The 20762-nt window shown below is 43.4% G+C and overlaps 1 protein-coding gene across 11 annotated transcripts in view; it reads right to left on the minus strand.

Annotated features, from left to right (window-relative positions):
* The window catches only part of ARHGAP22 (Rho GTPase activating protein 22), a 149933-nt gene extending 130796 nt beyond the window's left edge, over window positions 1–19137 (minus strand). For 2 of the 11 annotated variants that reach the window (XR_014586563.1, XM_083843373.1), the window contains exons 1-2: window positions 17607–18639; window positions 1190–1389 (exon numbers count right to left, since the gene is read on the minus strand). Coding sequence is in view for 10 of the 11 variants with exons in the window: in XM_083843373.1 (XP_083699499.1) it covers window positions 1190–1389; window positions 17607–17640 (234 nt within the window). In the remaining variant the exon portion in view is untranslated. Of the gene's footprint in view, window positions 1–1189; window positions 1390–10484; window positions 10735–11607; window positions 11845–11869; window positions 13389–17606 lie in introns of those variants that run through there. The other 9 variants (XM_083843375.1, XM_083843384.1, XM_083843383.1 and 6 more) reach the window with 9 other exon arrangements.
* Between the last annotated feature and the right edge of the window lie 1625 nt (window positions 19138–20762).

Here is a 20762-nt window from a genome sequence, read left to right on the forward strand (position 1 = left end):
TTGGGAGGAGCATTGTGCACAGTGGGAGTGGAGAAAGGGAAACTCTTAACCAATGTTGGACAGACAGCCAGTGGAATATATCGCTGCAGAAAGCAGCTGAGTCTAAAAACAAAGCTTTGGAGAGGCACTATACACACAGATAACAAATTTCTTGAATGATTACAGATGAAGTACTGGATACAGCCTTAAGAAAACAGTGTTAGTAGGCTCAATGCTGTCCAGCAGATAACAAGAGTTAATATGACAAACCATTCCCTACGTGCTACTGCAAAGCTGCCACAACTTCTAACTGCTAGATGCTGTCCTCACTTGCATGGAACATATAAGCTTAGATAGACCTCATATTGCAAAAATAACCATTACATATGATAAAATAATATTTAGCTCAGTACTGAGCTTTGTTCAGACCTTTCTCCAGTAGCAGACAAGAACTGCAGGATTGCAATGGATCAGGAAAAAAATCTCATGGAGCCAGAAAAAACTTCAGCAAGACAAGATGGTAGCAGCTTCCAGCAATTGCTCATGGTCAAAGGAAAGGGTTACCAGTTCCCAAACTTGGCTACTTCAAGCCATTTACAGCATTATTCCACTAAATAAAGCAGGGTTATGGTAATCCTGTCTTTTATCCTACTTACACACTCCCCACTCTTGTCTTCAACCCTCTTCTCAATACCACAACCTAGAAAAAGGTTCTTCCTTCACTTCTGGGCTCTTACTTTACACCTTTCCAATTACACCTGACAGTGACAGCAATTTCTTTTTCATATTTACAGCTTACAATTCCTACTTTTCTCTCACATAACTACGCTCTTACTAAACTAGCCTCCCTGAAATGCTAAGAGCGTACTGTGTAAATGATGCCTTATACTTAACACCTTGCCTTGCATCTGGTGAGATGTATATAGTAATGAAAGTTTTGACTAGTTACATGGCAAATAGTTAACAGGCAGAGGTAATTTGTTTTGTTTTAGAATTTCTCAGCATGCCACAGTAGGTAAATAAATAACTTCTGATGTTCTCCCAAACTCTGCAACTTATCCATGTGGTAACTAAGTCTCCTTGCAACATCTCTTGCTTTGAGCATTCTCAGTGCTAAGAACAACTGAACTGAGGTCTCAAACAAAAGTACCGACTGTGACCCACATAAAGTCACAGCCAATACACTGTACAATTCTAAAAATAGTCTTACCTGAGGTTTAGTTTCTTCCTCATCCTTATAATAAAAGAGCTGGTCCCCACGCAGCACAAACCACCGCTGCTGCCAGTTCTTCATAATGCTCCTCTGTTTCTTCAGCCAGCCACACTTCAGCACACGTTCTTGAGGGTTAGGAGAGGAAGGTCTGGAGGGAGGCCCAATCTGTTCACCCATCACCAAACTCTTTGATCGGGCTGAAAAAGCAATTACAGAGAAAGTAAAATAATGAAATAAGGATGAGAACAAACAAAGAGAACAGACCACTACTTGCACTCTCCTCCTTTCAGTAGGAATTTGCTTTTCAGGGTGTACATTCAAGTTAATGACAGCAAAACAAGACAAACATCAACCTTTTGGTACTGCTCGCTTCAACAATCTTCTAGGCAGCACAGTACCTCCACTGCTCCTACTCCCTCTTCCTTCATGGCAAGTCATTACTTGCCTCCAGGTGTACATGGGAACAACAATATTGCTCTATCCAAAAGAAGAGGATGTGCCTAATGAGGATGTGCAGGTGTTGTGAGGGGGGGTACAGAAAAGAGAACAGGAGATACTAAAATGACATTCTTACCCCCACTGCCACTGAGATGCTTTGTCAGTGACACCAGCTGCCACAGGAGGAAACAAACACGCACCAATAGAGTCAGAACTGAGAAAGACTCAAAAAGGGAATAGGCACGTAGAGATAACATAGCTATACAGTATGATTCATGTCACCTGAGTCTTTTGAGCTTTCCAACTTTGAAGCAGAAAAAACACACTGGAAAAATTTCAAAAGGACAAATCTACTAGTCTGGAGTAGCAAATAATCGTATATTGCAAGTAAGAAGTGAGCCCTCTAGAATAGAAAGGTTACATGATCTCATAGGTCTTTTCCATTTCTACTTCCTTTGAATTTATGAAGTTATGAAGTATCTTATAAAAAAAGTTATTTACTATCTGAGGTCATTTTCCTTCATTAGAGCAAGTCTGCTCACCTCTCCTGTAACCACCCCACAGGAGGTCAGCCTGTCCTCTGACAGTTTTCCAGTTTTACAGGAAGAGGGCATCACTTTATTAGGTTTTTTTAAGTGTAAAACTCAGTGGGAAACCTTGTCTGACATGCAGATTTTTTCCATTTCTCTAAGTTCCTAGGGTGAGTTCCACTACAATAAAGTTTGTCTCATGCCTCCATCAAGAAAAAGTAGGGTTCAACCTATAGCTACTTCCTACTGTAAGAAGTTTGTTTTCAGTTGTATTCTAAAATTTAATTAAGATGTTGAAATGACGTAAGACATGCTGATAGAGAGTTACATCTTTTTCAGAGTTATCTTTCCCTTATTTTTGGCTAAGATAATTTGCTGAATTTAAGCTGAACTCACATAAAGCATTAGTTCCACATTAGTGAGATCTACCAGCAAACTTTGTATTTGCTCAAGTAACCCAGTACTCCTCAAATACTTATTTTTACATATATATAAAAAAAAAGCTTAACACAGAATTCACTTAAAGTCAGGCTCTGACGTATCTGGGCTTATTCTTTAAGTTTACTCACTATAGTCTGAGCTCTGATAAGACTTTCATTCTAGCAAAGTATGTAAAGAATCGCTTGCCTTCCACAAAGCTAACTGAAGTCTTCATGCCTTCATACATCCCTTTCTGGCAACACAGTGCCCTCTAGCAGATGATTACAAAAGTACCCCATACAACTTTGCCTGCTCCCCCCATCACTCTCAAGAAAAAGAGGATCCCATTTCGTGTGTATGCAGTAAGAAAGCAGACTTCACATTTAAATCTCTACTACAGAGGTACGTAAGGACTTAGTTGAAGGAACAGCCTTTTCCTCATCCCAGGACATGTTTTATAGCAAGGACCAAGCTGTTATCTGTGACAGTCCCAGGTTCCTTTCCACATTCATGTTACAACACACCTTTTTACAAATATCCCAAGAATTTGCTTTTCCAAATGGAACTATGTTTCTTGGACAGTGCCTTGGCTATTAACCTAATTAGTCTAATACCACCAAAATCTATACTTCAGGAAGCACCTCAGTCACCTCCACACTACAGCACCTCAGCACCTTCCAGACCAAGCATGATTCCCAGTAGTTTCCAAATTCCCTGTCTGCATACAGTTATATAAACCCTCTCCTACTCCCCCACTCCTACCCAACAGGAATTAGATTTATTAGATTTAACTGGAAACAAACTGCCTTTATTATATCATCTACATTGACAAAAACCTCACAAAAGACATCACCTAGCTTTGGCATAACCCACGGTAAGCCTTCCTTCACACACCCTTTGGGGTTACTTGCACAGCCCTGCCTAGTAACAATTTATTATAGCAAAGAGTTGAGGCTTTTGCAGTCAGACACTAGAGGATGTATATCCTCATACTTTTATTTTAAGCAGCACCACACGTTAGTCAATTGCTATGGCTGTTAATTCTTCACGCTGTCTTAGCTTTTCATTTCCTTAGAGCTTCTAGTCGTGACTGTAATAGTTAATTTCATTATGGAGATACTTAGCAACCTCATCTGTAAGTCAACAACATGGACCAGACAGACATTTTTAGAAGGAGGAATTATTTATGGCTATTAACGGCATTGACGTTGACATTGCAAGCTTCATGGAATACAATAATTGCATAGAGAGGTCAGAAGAAAGTTTTCAGATGAGTACAGCCTGCCTTTAAAGGAGCTGGTATCTCATAGTACTTGGATCAAAATACCTACTTTGATAATCCAATCCAGTACATCAAGCCCCTTGTTCTTAACAGTAGCTATATAAATAGATGAGCACTAAGAACATATAACAGAATTATGGAAACAGCAAAGCATAAGGAAGAAAACAAATCAATAAATCAGGCATACAACAACTCAGCAAATACTTTACACACTCTAGAGTTCTAATCCAGTAATGCCTTTTCAATAACTCCAAACAGTTTGGTTTTGCTCTCCACATTTTCATGAATTGATTATTGACTCAGCCACACAGAAAAGCATTAAACAGAAATCAATGTAGAAAGGATTCAAGCTCCCCCTGGAAAAAAGGTTTAGGATTCACTTGCACAGAGCAACAGTACTGAAATGCCAGCTACAGGACATACCCACTCAGAAGCAGGAAAAATGACAATAACCACCCAGCAAGTTTATTACAGACCATATAGACCCACATCCTTGCTGCCAACAACAGTGAGCCAAGCCTCTTTTAGGAACCATTAGACGGCAGGAATCATTAAATGGCAAGAACCAGAATTGCAGACATTGAAAATACTCCTGCAGCTGGAAGTGATGCTCCATATGGATGTTGTCATGGCTAGATGAAGGTGGGAGTAGGCACTGTGAGCAAAGACAGTGAGGTGACCAACAATGACTGCTGTACTAACACCTGGGATACACCAAGTAAGCTCTTAAAACCCCCACACTTGATTGCTATGCCTTTAATAGCAAACTCAAAGATTATCCCAAGGAGTGGACAGACCAACTCAGATGGAGCCATGCTGCCATTCCTTACAGAGACGGGAATCCCTATCTACATCCCAGCTTGTCTAAAGTTACTCTTCAGTTCTCCTCTTCACCCCATTACCAGAACATCAGACACCTACAAGAGTCCTCTGCCACTCAGACCTGCCTCTGAGCAATACATATTACCACTTTCTCATCACCTTGTCTACCTTAAGCATGCACATCAACACAAATTCCTCTGCTACACTTCTTCCCTTCTCTGTCCACACCATTCCCCTTTTCTGAGCACAGTTCTCACTGAAAACACTTCACAGTTTCTTCTTTCCTTTCCCCGCTCAGACCACTACAGATTTGAACAGTTATTGAGAACCTAACTAAATCAGACATTGAATTGCATTGACTTGATTGATTTCAATATCAATTAAAGTTGTGGTCTTTTGAAATTTCATAGGCAATAAGACTAAATCAATACAGTCATTAAACAGATTCTGGCTGACAAACTGTCCTTCAGTGAAGGCACTTTGTTCTAATGTTCCTTCAACTAATGACAGTGACACCAGCTATTATTTCTGATAGTCTTTATTTAAAAGACTAGCCACAAAAGGAAGAGATCTTACACACTATAAACAATATTCTCAGTTTTTACTTAATTCAAACAGTGTCAAAAAAAGCTCCGACAACACAAGAGATACTGCATTTCCTTTCACCAAGTTGTAGGAAAAAATATTTGCTTCAGATTTGTTTTGTCTCTAGTACACATCTGTATTTGTGTTTGCATTTGATTGCTGAGATACCACAGCCAGCGAGCACAAATGAAACCAAGACACTTCCTCAACAACCTGAGAATTTATCATCTTGAAACACAGTAAAGACATTAATGGAACAATGTTTGAAATGATCGGTGATAAAATGTATTTAGACAACTAGAAGGATATCAGTTTAAAGAAACTGGCAATGGCTTTTTGTTCTCTGAAGCCAAATAGAGTAGCAGTCTGCACTGAATCAAGATGCTGCTACACAGCCATGTGCTTGCTCACATTTTGTGACCTGGAAGACACATACTACATTTAGGAGTACTGCCATAACAACAGGTTGTGCTCCATTAGTTGTAGTCAATGAAGTTACACCTCTCTATTCAGAACATTATATAGAATATTCCGGGATTATAGAGACCAAGACAATGTGCTGCATTCTACCACCTTTCCTTGGTTCCTTGTGAAGCACTAATGCAAGCTCATGCCATCAAACTCCAGGAAAGATGTACTAAAGCTGTACCAGGGTGCCTGGCAAACCAGCAGGTTCCTGAACAAAGCAAGTCCTGCCCAAGGGTGCCAGCTGCAGAACAGAAAGGCTGCAGACAGAGTCCAACAGGGGCCTGGCGAGCAGACCCAGCCACAGGGGCTCGGAGATCAGCCAGAACAAGAGGCTGCCCAAAGGATGACTGCATATAAGCCAGCACCCTTGGGCTGGAGGATTTAGAACTTTATTGCAACTACTTGGGACTGCATCATCTCTCCAAACATGCCCAGGCAGGACTGGTGCATGGTTTTACAACTGAAAATCTCAGATAAAATAGAAAAGCCTGGAGATGCTGCTTTCACAGCTGTACTGTGGAATATTCCACAGCCCAGACTTGGTTTGTTTTTTAAGCCATGCCAGCTGTAAAGATACAATGAAGAAACGCACTGCTGAGCAGCCTAGCTCCTTCACTGATAACAGGGAAAGGGAAGGCAACCACATGCCAAGAAGCTCTGAAGCATTAGATTACATACATTCTACATACCAGCATGTTTTAAGGGTAAGCATGCTGACAGTACCTGGCAAAACAGGAGGCAAGATTTCCTGCTAATTAGCAGGTTAGTACACCCACACAACACTGCTGTTCTACACATACTCCTTCAGGTACAGAAAACTATTTAACACTGCCATGCCCTGAGCTCAGGCTTCTTCCAAGGTTTACTAGCTCATGCAAAGCAGCACTCAAAGCTGCCTATAACGTTCCTAGAGTCAGAGCAGGCTCAGATATTTGCATCCATCTTCAATAAGCATGCAGTATTTCCTTTTAGAACATGTGGAACAACTCTTCTCCCTATACTACAGCATTTACTTAACACCATCGGAAACCAAGAAGGCAAGACACACTGGTTTGAGGGCTGCTGCTTTCCGAGTGGCATGAAGGAATTAATCTTGGTCTTCTGTGTAGTTCAAGACAACAGCCATGGCTTTTCACCACTTTACAAACGGTATAGTCAACTCTGTATAAAGCATGCTCTAAATCAGAAAAGTTATTTTATACTCCAGTGACCTGTGGAATATGACCAGGAGAACCGCTTATACTCATCAGTTACTTCGCACAAGTAGGCAGCTAGTGCACCTAAAAAAGGCATTGGGGCCATCAGGCTGAACAAAAGTAGCAATCAGTTTGAATCTTTGCTATCTTTTAGAGTGACCCAAAGGGTCGTGGCTTCAATGAAATATGCTAACGTTATTTTGGCTAGATCTGAAGCAGAAAGTACAGCACACTGGGAGCAGACAAGCATGGTGGAGCAGCTGGTGTCCCCCATGACCCACACAATACTTATTTCAGAGATTTTCTTTTTGTCTCAGTAGTTGCATCCCACAGAATGACCATGGAAGCACACTGTACATGGAGCACATTTATTCATCAGAAACAATCCAGAACTATGATAAAACACCAGCCAAAGCACAACAGTTGGTTTAATGTTGGAAAAAGCCTTCAAGATCATTAAGTCCTACCAAAATGATTCTATGATTCTACATTATGGAGAAACAATCAGATCTGCTTCAAAAGCATGCCATTAATACAAACCAAAATGGTTATTTATGTAGACATCCCTAACTACTCCAAATGAAGACACTAGACAGGATCTGCCCACTGACCCAGTAGCTTAGACTAAGGACAGAGACACATGCAGTAGAACAGACAGTAAATAGTGAAACTTTTGGACATTATAGTAACAGAGACTATTAATATAATGGCTCTTCATTGAAGACTTAGTTTAAGCCTTAGCTGTTGCAGCCATCCATTCTCATCTTAGTTCTCCTGCTCCCAGTGTATCTGAAGTAACAGCACAGCCCTGTCTGTACAAGGCAAATGAAAATGTGTATCAAACAGGTAAGCAAAGCCCTTGCAAAGAAAAGCCTGTGAAAGGACAAGGAATAAAAACATCATTCACTTAGCACCATAACTACTGGCCTTTTAACCCTCAACACAAGATACAATGTGGGGGCTGTAATGGTTATGTTATATTTTCAGTACCAGCCAGTTTGCTACTGATCATGTAGCAGCAGCATGCATTAGCTTCTCTATAACAGAATGCACAAAATACATCACAGCCCAACCATTCAATTTTGCCTTTCATCACTCTTACAACCTTTTCTTCGCTAACACTGGCCTCCTTTCCCAATTAGAAATAGGATGAAGTCGTTTTGCATAGCTTGCTGCACATCATATTTTAAGCAAGCCATTCAGCATTGCCTTTTGCATGTATGTTCCTCGGCTTGGAGAAGGCTAGGTAATGCTGTACTCTTCAGGCAAGGTTAGAGAGTTACAAGCTCCTGCTGTTAACTGAACACTAGTCACTTGAGTAATACTCATATGCTTTATTTATTTGTTAAGCACTGAAAGGGACACAAAGAAGCTGGATAGCCAGTCCATTATAACTTCATGCTATTCTATCCCAGTAGACAGCAGGTTCAGGTTAGTTTCATTACCAAGAGAGATTCAACAATTGTTTTTGTTTGTTTTCAGGAAAAAAAAAAAGAATAGAAAGGAGACAAAAGATATGATCAGCAAGAAGAAGAGGCAAAGATAAGTAAATGTCAGTAGGTCAGAGTCCCAAATTCAACATGTTGTGTCCTTTGTTATTGTTAAAATCACAGTTACAGACCATACCATTGGGCAGCACAAGTACAGAAACCTGTTCCCTCCAGAAGTCTGCATTTTCAGGTCTGCACCATGCACTGACAGTTCCCAACTGGAACCACTGCAGCAGACTGTTCAGAGGACAAAGCAGCACTTAGTTCATATCCATTTGCTGAGTCAGTTTAAAGCATGCCCTTACCACCAAAGAGCACGCAATGGGCTACAGAACCGTTGCAAAGCCAAGCACCAGCTCTCCGCTCCCACTGAACCTTGGCAGCATCTCTTGAAAGCTGCCCATCATCTCCATCTGGTTAGTTAGAACTGCCTACCTGACAAGTACTGCTAAACTCACACCCTACTGCTGGCAAAGCTCTGTAGTTCCTTGGGCAACCACGCTGAGCTACAGCTCACCGCTGCCAGAAGAGGGAAGTCTTACTCCCTTCTCCCTACACCCACACCACTCTTTCCTTCTGATCCACCCAGCCTTATGTTCCCACACTTCACTGACAAGCTCAGACCTTTTTATAAGAATAGTTACTCTCTGGAATGCCAGAAAGTCATCTCAGATTCCTTTTCCCCCGCTATTTTAGTGAGTCAAATCAGGTCACAGAAAGAAGACTGAATAAATAGCTTGTGCCCCCTCCACAATCAGTGAAAACCTCTTGTAATCTTCCCAGTGGGTATGGATTTAAGACTTCATTTTAAATAGTTTTCCTAACCGTGGTGGACTGAGGGGCAAACAAAAAATGCTGGCCACAATCACATTCATGGTGGAGCAGGGACTGTACCTAAACATGTACAGCACCAAGCACTGTGGGATCCTGGTCAAAGCTGCAGCTCTTCAGCACTACAGATACAGCACATAGGTCTGCTGCAGCGTAATAACTTAGTCAGTCATATACCCTGCATTCACCCATGTGTTTATAACAAGTGTCAATACCCATGACGTGCCAAGTACTTGGTCCATATTCTTCAGATACTGCAGTGGCTGCCAGTATCACTGATATCTTATACTAACCAGAGACATTTGTATGCCACTCTCCATAGAATATCACTTCCCCAAATTATTCTGAACTGAAAATGGTAACTAGGAGTAGAGAAAACTTCGTCAAGGCCTTTTATCAGTAACACTGAAGTGATAACGTCACCCAGCCACTTTCAGGAATAAAACCTCCCCATATTCAGCAATAACATATTTCTCATTTCTTTTATACAAATATCACACAGGTATTCATTCCTACACTACTCTTAGGGCATTACACCAACAGCTCAATGTACATTTCAACATTTGTTATGTCTGTTTTCAGTGTGCAAACATCACCTGTCCCTTTCTCTGCAAAACAGGTCCCTCAGTGACTTGCCTTAGTGACAGGGTTATTTATTTGGGGGACAAAACTAGAAGAAATCCAGGAATTCTTACTCCTACATGTCTCATACTCTGAACACAAGTACCAACTTAAATTATTTGGCTGTTTGTAACAAGATGTCACTAGTTAACACCATAGGGAGGGGTCCTCCTAACTTGGAGGTCTGCACAAGGTTAAGCATTAGACTGTGAAACTCCCTGCCTACAGTTCTCCCAGAGATCATGATTGATCCAATCCTTTCCCCTGCAGTGTAACCACTTCACCTTAGAACAAGTGTATACAGCTTCCTCCTCATTTAACACCACACATGATAGGTTTTTTTTTTCCTCTTTAACTTCAGTGAGTTCACAAAACAACTATCCTACTGAAGCATAAGTTGCTTTTAATTACACGCATTAAGAGGAAAGATACTCCGAGCAACTTTTTTCAACTCCAGAGGACACCTAGTATCTCCTTTGTTAAGCTATTCATAAAGACAAATTTACTCTCTTTTGGGCATGAGACACACACAGAGAAGCTCTGTTGAAGGCAAACACATTAGAAGGACTGTCAGCAGCAGCCTCCCTCCCCCATTCTAGTTTTAAATACCTTAAACACATGCAGGCCTGGGCACGGATCCTTCCCTTTCCTCTTCCAGCTCACCAGATGGCTCATACTGCACCCTCATCAAGGGGTTCCCCCCTGCCATCATGGTGTGGGAGGGCCTTCATCATTGCCTCAAACTACCTCTGCCTATTATGCAGGGAGCTGGAGAAAACAAATCAAGCTGTTTGTGCTGCTGTGCTTGCCTATTAACTACCACCAATGTAAAGGGAAGCCAGCAAGGAAAAATAACGTATTTCTGGTAGTAGCCTTGCAATGAAAAGGAATACATTTATACAGGCTCTAGAAGGAGCAGGTGACTGACCTCCCAGGAGTGAGGTGCCAGCATTTGTAGTGCTACCACTGTGCTCTTTGCCAGCCTGCACTCACTCAGCAGGTGTTTTACGGCTAAATTAGAAAGCCTATGGCTTTTTCATTTTTAAATATTTAATTTCCCCCCACACACAGTTTATCTTCCTGGCAGTCCAGCCACCCTTCGAGCAGTGTTATTGCTCCTTCTTAAGGCCTCAACGCTTCCCTGGGAGGTGAGGCCATAGTTCGTTATTTCAAATTCAAATGGCGTGTGCCCAGTAAACTGCTGCTTGCCTGCAAAGTTTCAGGGCTTGTCCTACAGAAGGTGATCTCCTGCCTGAGCCTTCAGGCCAGGACAGAACACTATTGCCAAAAGCTTCACCTAATTCAGCACACACCATGAAGCCCATGTGGAAAGAAAGAGACATCTCCACATGGACAGAGAGGCTCACCCCTCTGAACAGCCCAGGTCCTTCTTTCATGGATCGTACCACTGAGTAACAGCAGGAAGCTGAACCTCTCTCTCTGAAGTTATGCCCCAGTTATCAGTTTCTCAGACCTTCCTGTACACACACACAGCCACTGAACCAGACAACAGAGACAGAGCATGCCAGCTGATAATGCAGCTCGCTGCGCTGCACACCCCTTACCAAAATAGCAAAGTGCTAGGAGACTGACCGCTACCAACAGGGCAGGGATAATCCCCTGCTTCCTTCACCTCCCTAGGGCCAGACACAGCACGCAGTGACACCCACACACTGATTTGTCCACCCCAAGCTTCCCCCTCCAACTTGGGGCTGTTCTTCAGGGCACCTACATGCAGCTAGTCCAGCAGCATACCAGGCTCCAGCCCCAATGCCTCCCTCAGCAGCCTACAGCATTTTCTTAGAATTTTAAGCTCAACCCAGCAGCTTTACCTCACGTTTCTCCAAAGCAAGGAGATGAGGCCCAGACCCACACCACAAGCAGGGCTTGCCCCACAGTGCCTCAGAGGCTCCTTCTCACACAAGTTCACAAACCACAGGCCATAAACCAAATTGGTTTTGCCAGCATTTTACTCTAGCCTTTTACCCACATACCTTTCTAGAACACAGCTCCTGAAATTGCCTCTTCTGCCTCAAAGGAACACTCTTTCAAGGAAGGGATATAGTAAGCCTCCTCCTTGCAGCTGGGCTCCCCCAGTGTAACGTTGGCCCTGCCATGCCAGCTGCAGCTAGTGACTCTGATTGCTCCACGCCATGGGGGCTGGTGTGCTCCCACCTGTGTTGGTGGGCTCTCAGGGGCTCAAGGAAATTTCTGTAGGAGTACACAGCTTCAGGGCTATTGACTTTGGTTGCAGGAGTACTAGGCTGGGTGTTATTGTTTGCCTGGTGAGATAGAGGTGCCAAGGTGCAGGCCACCCACATGCTTCGGAATAGCTGTGTGCAACGTCAGCCCCTCAAACCAGAGCTGCAGCATTGGGGCTGCAGAGGCCCTCTGAGTTCCTCTCCGCGGAGCTAAGAGGCTGCAGGTGCAAAGCTGTGGTTTGTGAAGGGGACCAGGTGTCTGTGAGAGTTCCCCTTTTCTGCCTCTCACTAGCCAGAGAAACAAGCTTTTCACGCAGCATGATTTTGAAGGGGGTACAGCCTGAGGAGCCTGCACTAGGCAGTCCTTGAGGTCTAGGGCTTGCCTCAGCAGTGTGGTGCTGGCCCCTGCTAAGAGAGGTCGCTGATATGGCAGGAATTGAGGGCAAAGATGCACCCAGTTTGCCCTGTATGCCTGAAGAAAATAGCAATGTGACACCGAACTGCTCTGCACAGGGCAGCAGGAATGCCTTCTGTAGAGGACTCAGAAAAAAGCCAGAGGGTTGACCCCTCAGTAACCAGAGAAGCCAGATTGCATTTGAGACTGTTTGGCTGCCTCTGGGACATTATGAACTCTATTTACTTCACCGTTCCTAATGTCTTCTCTCTGCCATATCTTTTTTTTTTTTTTCCCATAAACTAATTTTCACACTTTTTCTTCTCCTTTGTGTTGAAATCTCATTTAATCACTATTTTTTGTTCCCTTGTTCGGCCTCATCTCAGCTTTTCCTGTTGCAGACTGTCTTGCTATTGGCACCTGCTACTGGGCCTATGTGGTTGATTCTTAGAAGAGGCCCAACCCCTGGGACCCGAACAGTATCAGTGCTACTGAAGAATTATTAGCTGGCTTAGCCAAATATGACTCTGCATAAGCAGCATCTTCTGACAGAGTCAGAGGTCACCTTCACTGGTGTAAAAATGCCCTATTCATTTTCCAGAGATGTTGCACATCAAAGTTCATTCCTAAGCCTGGCAAACTCAGGCTAGATGAGACCTTCTGAAAGCCATGACTGGTTGATAGCTTTCTGCTGTCATTAAGGCTTCTTGAAGAAGTGATTAATAACAATTTCATTTAGACAGGAAATCTTTAAAGGGACGACCCCAATCACTCCGTATTCCTGGTACAGAAATAAGTTGCTACTGGCAAACCCCACAATTCCATACCAGTACATTCATGTTATTATCCTGATGTCCTCCATCCGCTCAAGAACTAAGGTTGCAGGGTTGCATTCAGATATCTAAGCCCTTAGCTGGTGAGTTCTTACAGAGTCAGATGTGTCAGTCAGAGAATGGCCAGTTAATAGCTGCTGAATAAAAAGGAAGGATAATTCAGTATTCTTTCACAGTACACTAAACTTCAGGAAATTTGTTTCAAGTTGCCTTCGAATTTTCCCTAATCCACAGAATGTAAATGTTAACTGTGAAATGTAGCATACGCAAAGGTAAATCCATTATGAATTGTGAAGTTCTGTGACATGGTAGTGAAGTGTTGGCCACAAGTAATGGATTGAAATAAAATTATCAGTTCCGAATAGGCGTGTTGTGACTGACAACTTTGGAGATGTTTACATTAGCAAATAGTGCAGATCCTTAGGAGTGGGTTTGTTAGACAGTTAATGGCATGTAACTAATATCCTTACTATATGAATTTTAGGGGGCTCTGTTTTGCACCAGTACTATTTTGATCCTATACAGGATCATCCCCAACAACACAATACATTCCTACATCCCTTAACTTTTTGGCTAACTTGAACATGTGTGTGCATTTACAAGATCACCAATGTGTCTTTTGCATGGTCATTTGGGCATTTTCTTCCAGAACATATATTTCTGTTGAGTATTATATGAAAGTTTTCCCTGGGTATACAGATATGGTTATCTTTCCTCTATCCTGCCTCCAATTTTCTTTGAGCTTATAGGAGTCAACTATATTTTGACATGTCTTTTCTCCTTTCAAGTCTGTCTGGATTTAGCCAACCAGCTCACAAATTGCTAGGATGGAGACTGAACAATCATGTATCCTTAGTGCCATAAGAAAGCAGTTTAAGTATAGGGTATCTGTGCTCCGGTAATCAAAGAAACAGCACTTTCATTAAAAATACAATGACACCATTGCAAAAGCACTGAATATTAAAACATAGCTGTCCTCACTGCAAGCACATGAAGCTTACATTGTACATGTGCACACTCCCAGAGGGGTATAATAGTACTTTACCCTCTAAAGTCCCTCCTGGCAAGATTACTATACATCATTCTTAGAAATGTTTTAAGTATGTTAAAGCCCACTTTTCATTAAAATTGAATTATGATGAGTTTCAGAAAATAAAAAAAAGAAAAAGAGGGGAATAATGCAATTTTACGACAGGCGTGTTGAAGGATACCTGAGGAAAAAACAGCCTGCCTGCAGCAGGCTAGCTAGCTAAAATGTTTCCCATCATCTTTTCCAGTCTCTAACTTTTAATTAAACGGGGAAAAAAAAGTAATTCTTATGACTGTGAATAACATTTTCAACATACTGTAACATATGCATGAATGTGCAGCCAAACAGAAATAATAGATCTGAGAAGTGCAGACAATTCCATAATGTCAGACACCCACTAGTACAAAGTCCTAGTAAGAAGAGAAGGTTAGTTCTTCGTGCCTATGTAACTGAGACAGACTGTGCTGAAGACAGGAATACGGTAAAGAATCTATCATGTCAGCAGTTCTTTTGCTATAGAGAGCAATACCATCATAGCACTTATTAAAAAACAAATGTGCAAACTTGTAGCCAGTCCAGCTTCTATTGCCAAGCACATTTAAATGCAACTGGTCAGGTATAGTCTGTTTAAGAATTTTTGAGAAAAGCAGCAAATGTTTTGCTTCATTTTTTCATACCTTAAGAGCAATGAAACAAAAATGCATTCCTTGAGACTGAAGGATGGAGTCTGAAAACTGCTTTCCCTGCTCTCCATACTTAAAGTTCTCTTGTCTCCACTTTGGAAGACAGCATTTTTATGCCCCATCACAGTAAGTGACAGGAAAGAATGTGAGAATAGGAGATGTTTTCCATTGCAGTCACTTATTTCAGAATCCTGGACTCCGCCAACTGCTGTACATAAAACACTGTAGATGAAAAAATAATGTAAAATCCATTCAGGCCTAACCAGGATGAATGATTTTCCAGAAGGCCCATTTAGGCACATTAAGATTTCCAGGCTGTGAGATTTTACACCTTACTAGGCCTTATGAAAACAATGTACCTCTTAAATGCATGTGTCTGAGTTACAGATGCCAGCTTGCTGATGAAATGGCAGGGACTGCATTACACTGACAGTTACCTCTAGTAAGGCCAATTATCTTTGTTCCTATCACGGATACTGAGAGCTACACCCCAGATGTCAGACTCAACACTCTGAAAAGCCTGAATGTCTTTAAACCCGGGACCTGCGTGAACAGATGCAGGGAGCCTGCAGTAAAGAGCAGCACATAGACAAGGTAGCTTGAGTAATTCAGCCACAATAAATCTACAGTAAATACAAGAACATCCCTGGGTTCCACTTTATTACTGCCTCCCATCACACTCCAGTGAACCCAGAGACTGTAGCCAGAGCATTCTTTTTGATCCCTTCTCATCTGCTCAGAGAAGTCATGCTGCCTCCCTTACACAGCTAAGTCCTCACTGGCAGAGCTAACAGCCTGCCACTAACCTGAAGTCAGTAAAGCTCATGCAGCAGCTTGTGGCTCTCCAGACCTTGTTGATGTTCACCATCAGCAAAAGATTCACGCAGCCCTCCTCAATGCTTTGCTTGCTCACCTTTTACTACCTGAACCTTCATTAACAACCCCAGCAGAGAGGTCAGGGAGCATGAACAACCATTTTATATTCACTTCAGTCTTGCAAGGCGGGATGCTTACCTTCAAAGAAGCATTCAGCCATCTTCAGCACTGCCTGTTTGCAGCTCCTGTGAATAAGAGCTATAGAAGAGCCTTGCAGGATTAGGCCCTGCCTGGTAACTAATACTTTGCCAAGGCATTAAAAAAGTAGGAAAATTCCTTACGTTTCAAAAGGCATCAAGACAGCTCTTTCCATGAGCTCTAAATTTACTCAGAAATAAACCTACCACTGCACAGTTAATAAACCAAACTCAGAGCAAACCCTGAGAGAATGAGATATATTGCTATAAATTGAAATTGAATCACAGAAGTACACTACAGTTTGTCCTCTGAGCATCAGTAACCCACAGGGATCTAGGATATGCCTCATAACTAGACTTCAATATATATTTATATTCTCTTCTAGATGAATTGAAGTGGAAGTACAGCATATAGTTGTGAAAGCCTGTTTCCTTGCTGTGCCACAGATTTCCTGTACCACTTTAGTCACATCAGTTAGCTTGTCTCTCATCAGAGCTACAACAACCCACAGGAATGCTGGATAATAAATGTATTAAAATACTGGAATAAGATCAGGCACCTCTTAGAAGGGGAATGGCAAAGAGGCAGCACCTACAAAAGATTTGCTGAACTTCTACAAAATTGTGCAAGTAAAATATAAGTAGCTATGAATTACTGTGGATGAGATTGTACATATAGAGCCCAGGTAGCAGAAAGCTTCTTTTTTTTTCTAAGATACTGCTATTTAATGGACTGTTGGTATTTTAAGGACTGTTCAGAGCAAAACACTGCTTTTACATAGATATGTATGACCCAAAGTGACATTTAGCTGGAAGTGTCTGGCTCAGAATCACAGCAGTTAGAACCAGTGACGCTTTCCTATTTTATAACGCTGGCATGGCAGAGGAAAAACCTAATCTTTACATACTCTTCTGTGTCTGCTTTTGCTCCTAAATGACATTAATCTGTTTTTGTGTCTGATGGGCGGGAAAATATCCTCCTGAGACTGCCATTAGGCTGTGAATGGCAATGATGCTCAACAAATGCCATGTCAAGCGAGGAGCTGGAGCAGCAGCGGCAGCAGATCACCCAACGCAGCCCCTGCCACAGCATCTCCTCCAGGCGAGCCGTGCCCAGCCCTTGCCGGTCGCTTTTCGAGCACGTCTGGAGGACTGCTCTAAGCAGCTGTTGCAAACCCAGGGCAGGTTTTCCTTCCTTCCTTCCTTTGTCCTTGCCAGCAGCTCCCACCAAGTGACTTTCCCCGGCGCCTGCATCCCGCCCCGGAGGGGCAGCGCGCTCCAGCAGCCTGCTGCTGCGAGGTGCCGCAGGTGAGCCTGCCACACCTGCCGCCAGCCGCCAGCAGGAATTTCGGCATTACAAGCGCAGCATTAGCAACCCCCACAGGGGTGCAGTGACTCCTCCGAGTCCCAGGACGGAATCCAGCGCTTCAATTCCCCCCCCCGGCACCGCAGACCACGGCGGGGCCAGCCCCCTCCCTCCCACCCCTCACTGCCCGGAGCCTCCACCGCTGCCGCTCCCTCCCCTCGCCCTCCCGGGGAAGTTTCCCGGTGGGACCCGTGGCCCCCGGAGGACTCACCTCGCCGGGCCTGCCGGATCCGGGGGCTCAGCATGCTCCCTCCCTGCCGGCAGCCTCGCCTCGCCTCGCCTCAGCGGGCGGCCCCGGGCCCGGCCGCCGCCCTCCGCCACCTCGCTCGGCTCCCAGCTCTGTCTCGGCGGCGACGCTTCACGTGGGGCTAAATAAACCGTCATGCATTATTTATCCGGCCTCGAATTAATTCCCGTCCAAACTCAGCGCTGAGTGCCTCGGCAATTACTGCCGATAAATCACTAGCATGCAGACACGAGGGCTGGACCCGGCTCCTTCTGCTAATTGGCCGTGCATCGGTGTTATTAATATGCCTCTTCCAGGGAGCAGCGTGGATCCCGCATCCCCCCTCCGCATCTTCCTGCTGTCTTGCTCAACAGACGCTTCAACTCGCCAAGGACGGAGAGCTGAATCTCTCCCAGCTCGAGCTGGGGGAAAAAAAGGGCACAAAGCACACGCCGAGGAGCTTGTGCATCTGCTAAGGTTGTGCGCTGAAGGAAACACAAAGTGTGCTGGGCCACAGGGCAGCGGCGTGCGGGGAGCACCCAGGGGCTGCAGCCCTTCTGGGGAGGGAATCCACCAAGCACCCAGGAGCCAGGAGAAATGACAACAGTTACTGCAGCGCAGAACAACAGCTCTTCCCTGCACTGACAGTCTGGTGGGATGGGCACGGGGGAATGCCAGCACTCCATCCTAGCACCCATCGTTTCTATCTGCACTCCTTGCTAAGCTCTCCTCCACCCCATCCTGGGAAGGAGCAAGCCAGCAGTGGGGAGAGGAAAGGACCGTTGACAAAATAGTTAGGTACTATTAACTAGTATCTATAAACTCATAGTTGGATGAAAATCAAATCCAATTGACACATTCTGCCCTTGGGCTGCTCGTAGCATGAACCCCTTCCTCACCATCCCCATCTCTTGCCTAGCAGGTCCTTTTGCAACACAGAAAAAGTGGGCAAACATCTCCCTGGCAAAGTGCATGCTCTGCAGCATCACCCTGCAGGCTTGTATTGCTGAGTTGCACTGACAAAAAGCACCTGAGATTGGCAGCTTCTTTCTTTGCCAAGAAGATCCATCGTATCTTGGATCCTGAACACTGGCCATGAAGTTGTATCTCCAGCAGTGGAAGAGGCTCTCCGGCCCTCCACAGAGGTTGTACTTAGTGTACAAGGGTGCAGCAATGGCAAAGATGCTTTGAACCTTTACCTGCTTTAGCTGCCAGTGGAACCAGCTGCTTAGAAGTGATCATAAATCTGTTGAGCTCACAACGGCTGTCTCAGATTTACACACCTGTAAATGAGGCTGGAAGTGGGATCTGTTTTGAATATACAGGCTCCTGAAATTATCTCCCCACTAATTATCTGTGTTAGCTGGGCTTCAGCATGGTGAAGAGCAGCTAACTGGTGATCCCTTGGCCAATATGCTTAGCAAGTACCCTGACACCAGCGGGGGTAACCAGCAATAGCACGAGCTGAGGAAAGTTATGCTTCTGACTTCCTATCCGACCTCAGTGCCTGGATTAAAAGTCATTCTTCCTAACAATTCAGGAGACCTCTTTCTCTCTCGATATTTTCAGCTTTTCTTTTCTGATTTGATGCTGTTTAGATTGCATTATTTTGCACTTTGAGCAGGAAATCAAAAGGTGTGTGCAGTAACACACAGCAAGAAATAAAGTTAACTGAACTTCTAACCTCACGAGAAACTTGTGACACTTCTTCCTGCTAAGTCACTTACCATGAGAGCTTGATTTCATCTCTGGGGAAGGATATTATATATAAATAATTGATTATCATGTTCATGGGTGAAATGAAAACACTCAAATAACAGCCACGTTCAACCCTAGATACTAGCTTTGAAGTCTTTTTGGTTAATTGAAAACAAAGTACTTAGTGTAAACAGAAGCATTCCATTTGATCCTGTTTGAAATGTTTTGCTTTGACATAAAGATTATCAGCCCTTCTTAAAGCAATTTTCAAATCAAACATATTTTAAATCTTTTTTTAGATGTCAAAAAATTCCTATTTTTTCCACAGATTAAGCATAAGAAATTCATATCTGAGTCTCCCAGATGTACTTTTATGGGAAAATAAACTGTCAGGGAGAAAAAAAAAAAAAGAAAAAAAAAAAGAAGCTATCTCCAGCACTGAAGGCTGCAGTGCTTTGCTCTGACGATTTAAAGTACTTCCTGAAAGAAAAACTGAGAATAGGTCCAACAGAAAGGTAACCTAGCAAGTGTCAGGGGTGAACCAGAGCCTATGGGAATGTTTGACCATTGAAGACTGTATACCAAGCTACATATGCTGAGCAGGATAGCTGGAGCAACAGATCTCAATGGTTTGTACCTTAAGTTGCTCGCAAGTTTCGGAGCCTCTTTCCATCCTACAGGCAGTTTCTTGGGATGCGTGTCCCTGAACTGCACCACCACCACTGAACCACATCTCAAAGGGCCCCAGCCCTTGAAGTATGGCTGGGGATGCCCTGGCTCTGCCTCAAGTGCTGCTTCATCTGCAGCCCAGGTCACCTCTTCACCTGTGCCTGCCCCACACCTCAGCCAGATGCTCCTTCCACACATGTACCTGGCAATATGGCTTCTTAACAAATACACATACACCCTCCTATATAAAAAGCAACTCTGTAAAAGGCCATGCAGTAGGGAAAAAAAAAAAAAAAGAAAAAAAAAACTTGAGTAACAGCCGATTTGGCTTATTCTCTCTGTATCAAGCCGCTTCATTGCTAAATGGAAACTGAGAAAAATGGAAATACAGCTTTATGACATAATCTCTCCCCTCCTATTTGGTGTGGGTATCTTTGAGTAGAGTTTAAGAATAAACTGATCAGAGAATTTGAACAGAGATACCAGAAAATGCATCTGTGTGATCTCCCCAGCTTAAGAGTACCTGAAGTCATATGCTGAGCCTCAGTATAAATCTTAGTACTAGCGATTCTAAACAACATATACCTATTGTTTCTTTCTGAAACAATAGATAGCAAACTATTTGTGCCCTTGCTATGAAAGCCAAAAAACCCCAAACCCTTGCATATGTGTATAGGAAGAGTTCTAAGAGTTACAGAGACCTATATGGTCGTCACAGCACACAGACTTATTCCACAAAGATCATCACAAATGCCTATACCAGGCCCCTGAAGT

This window comes from Anser anser, assembly GCF_964211835.1.
Source record: "Anser anser genome assembly, chromosome: 7".
NCBI classification, from domain to species: Eukaryota; Metazoa; Chordata; class Aves; order Anseriformes; family Anatidae; genus Anser; species Anser anser.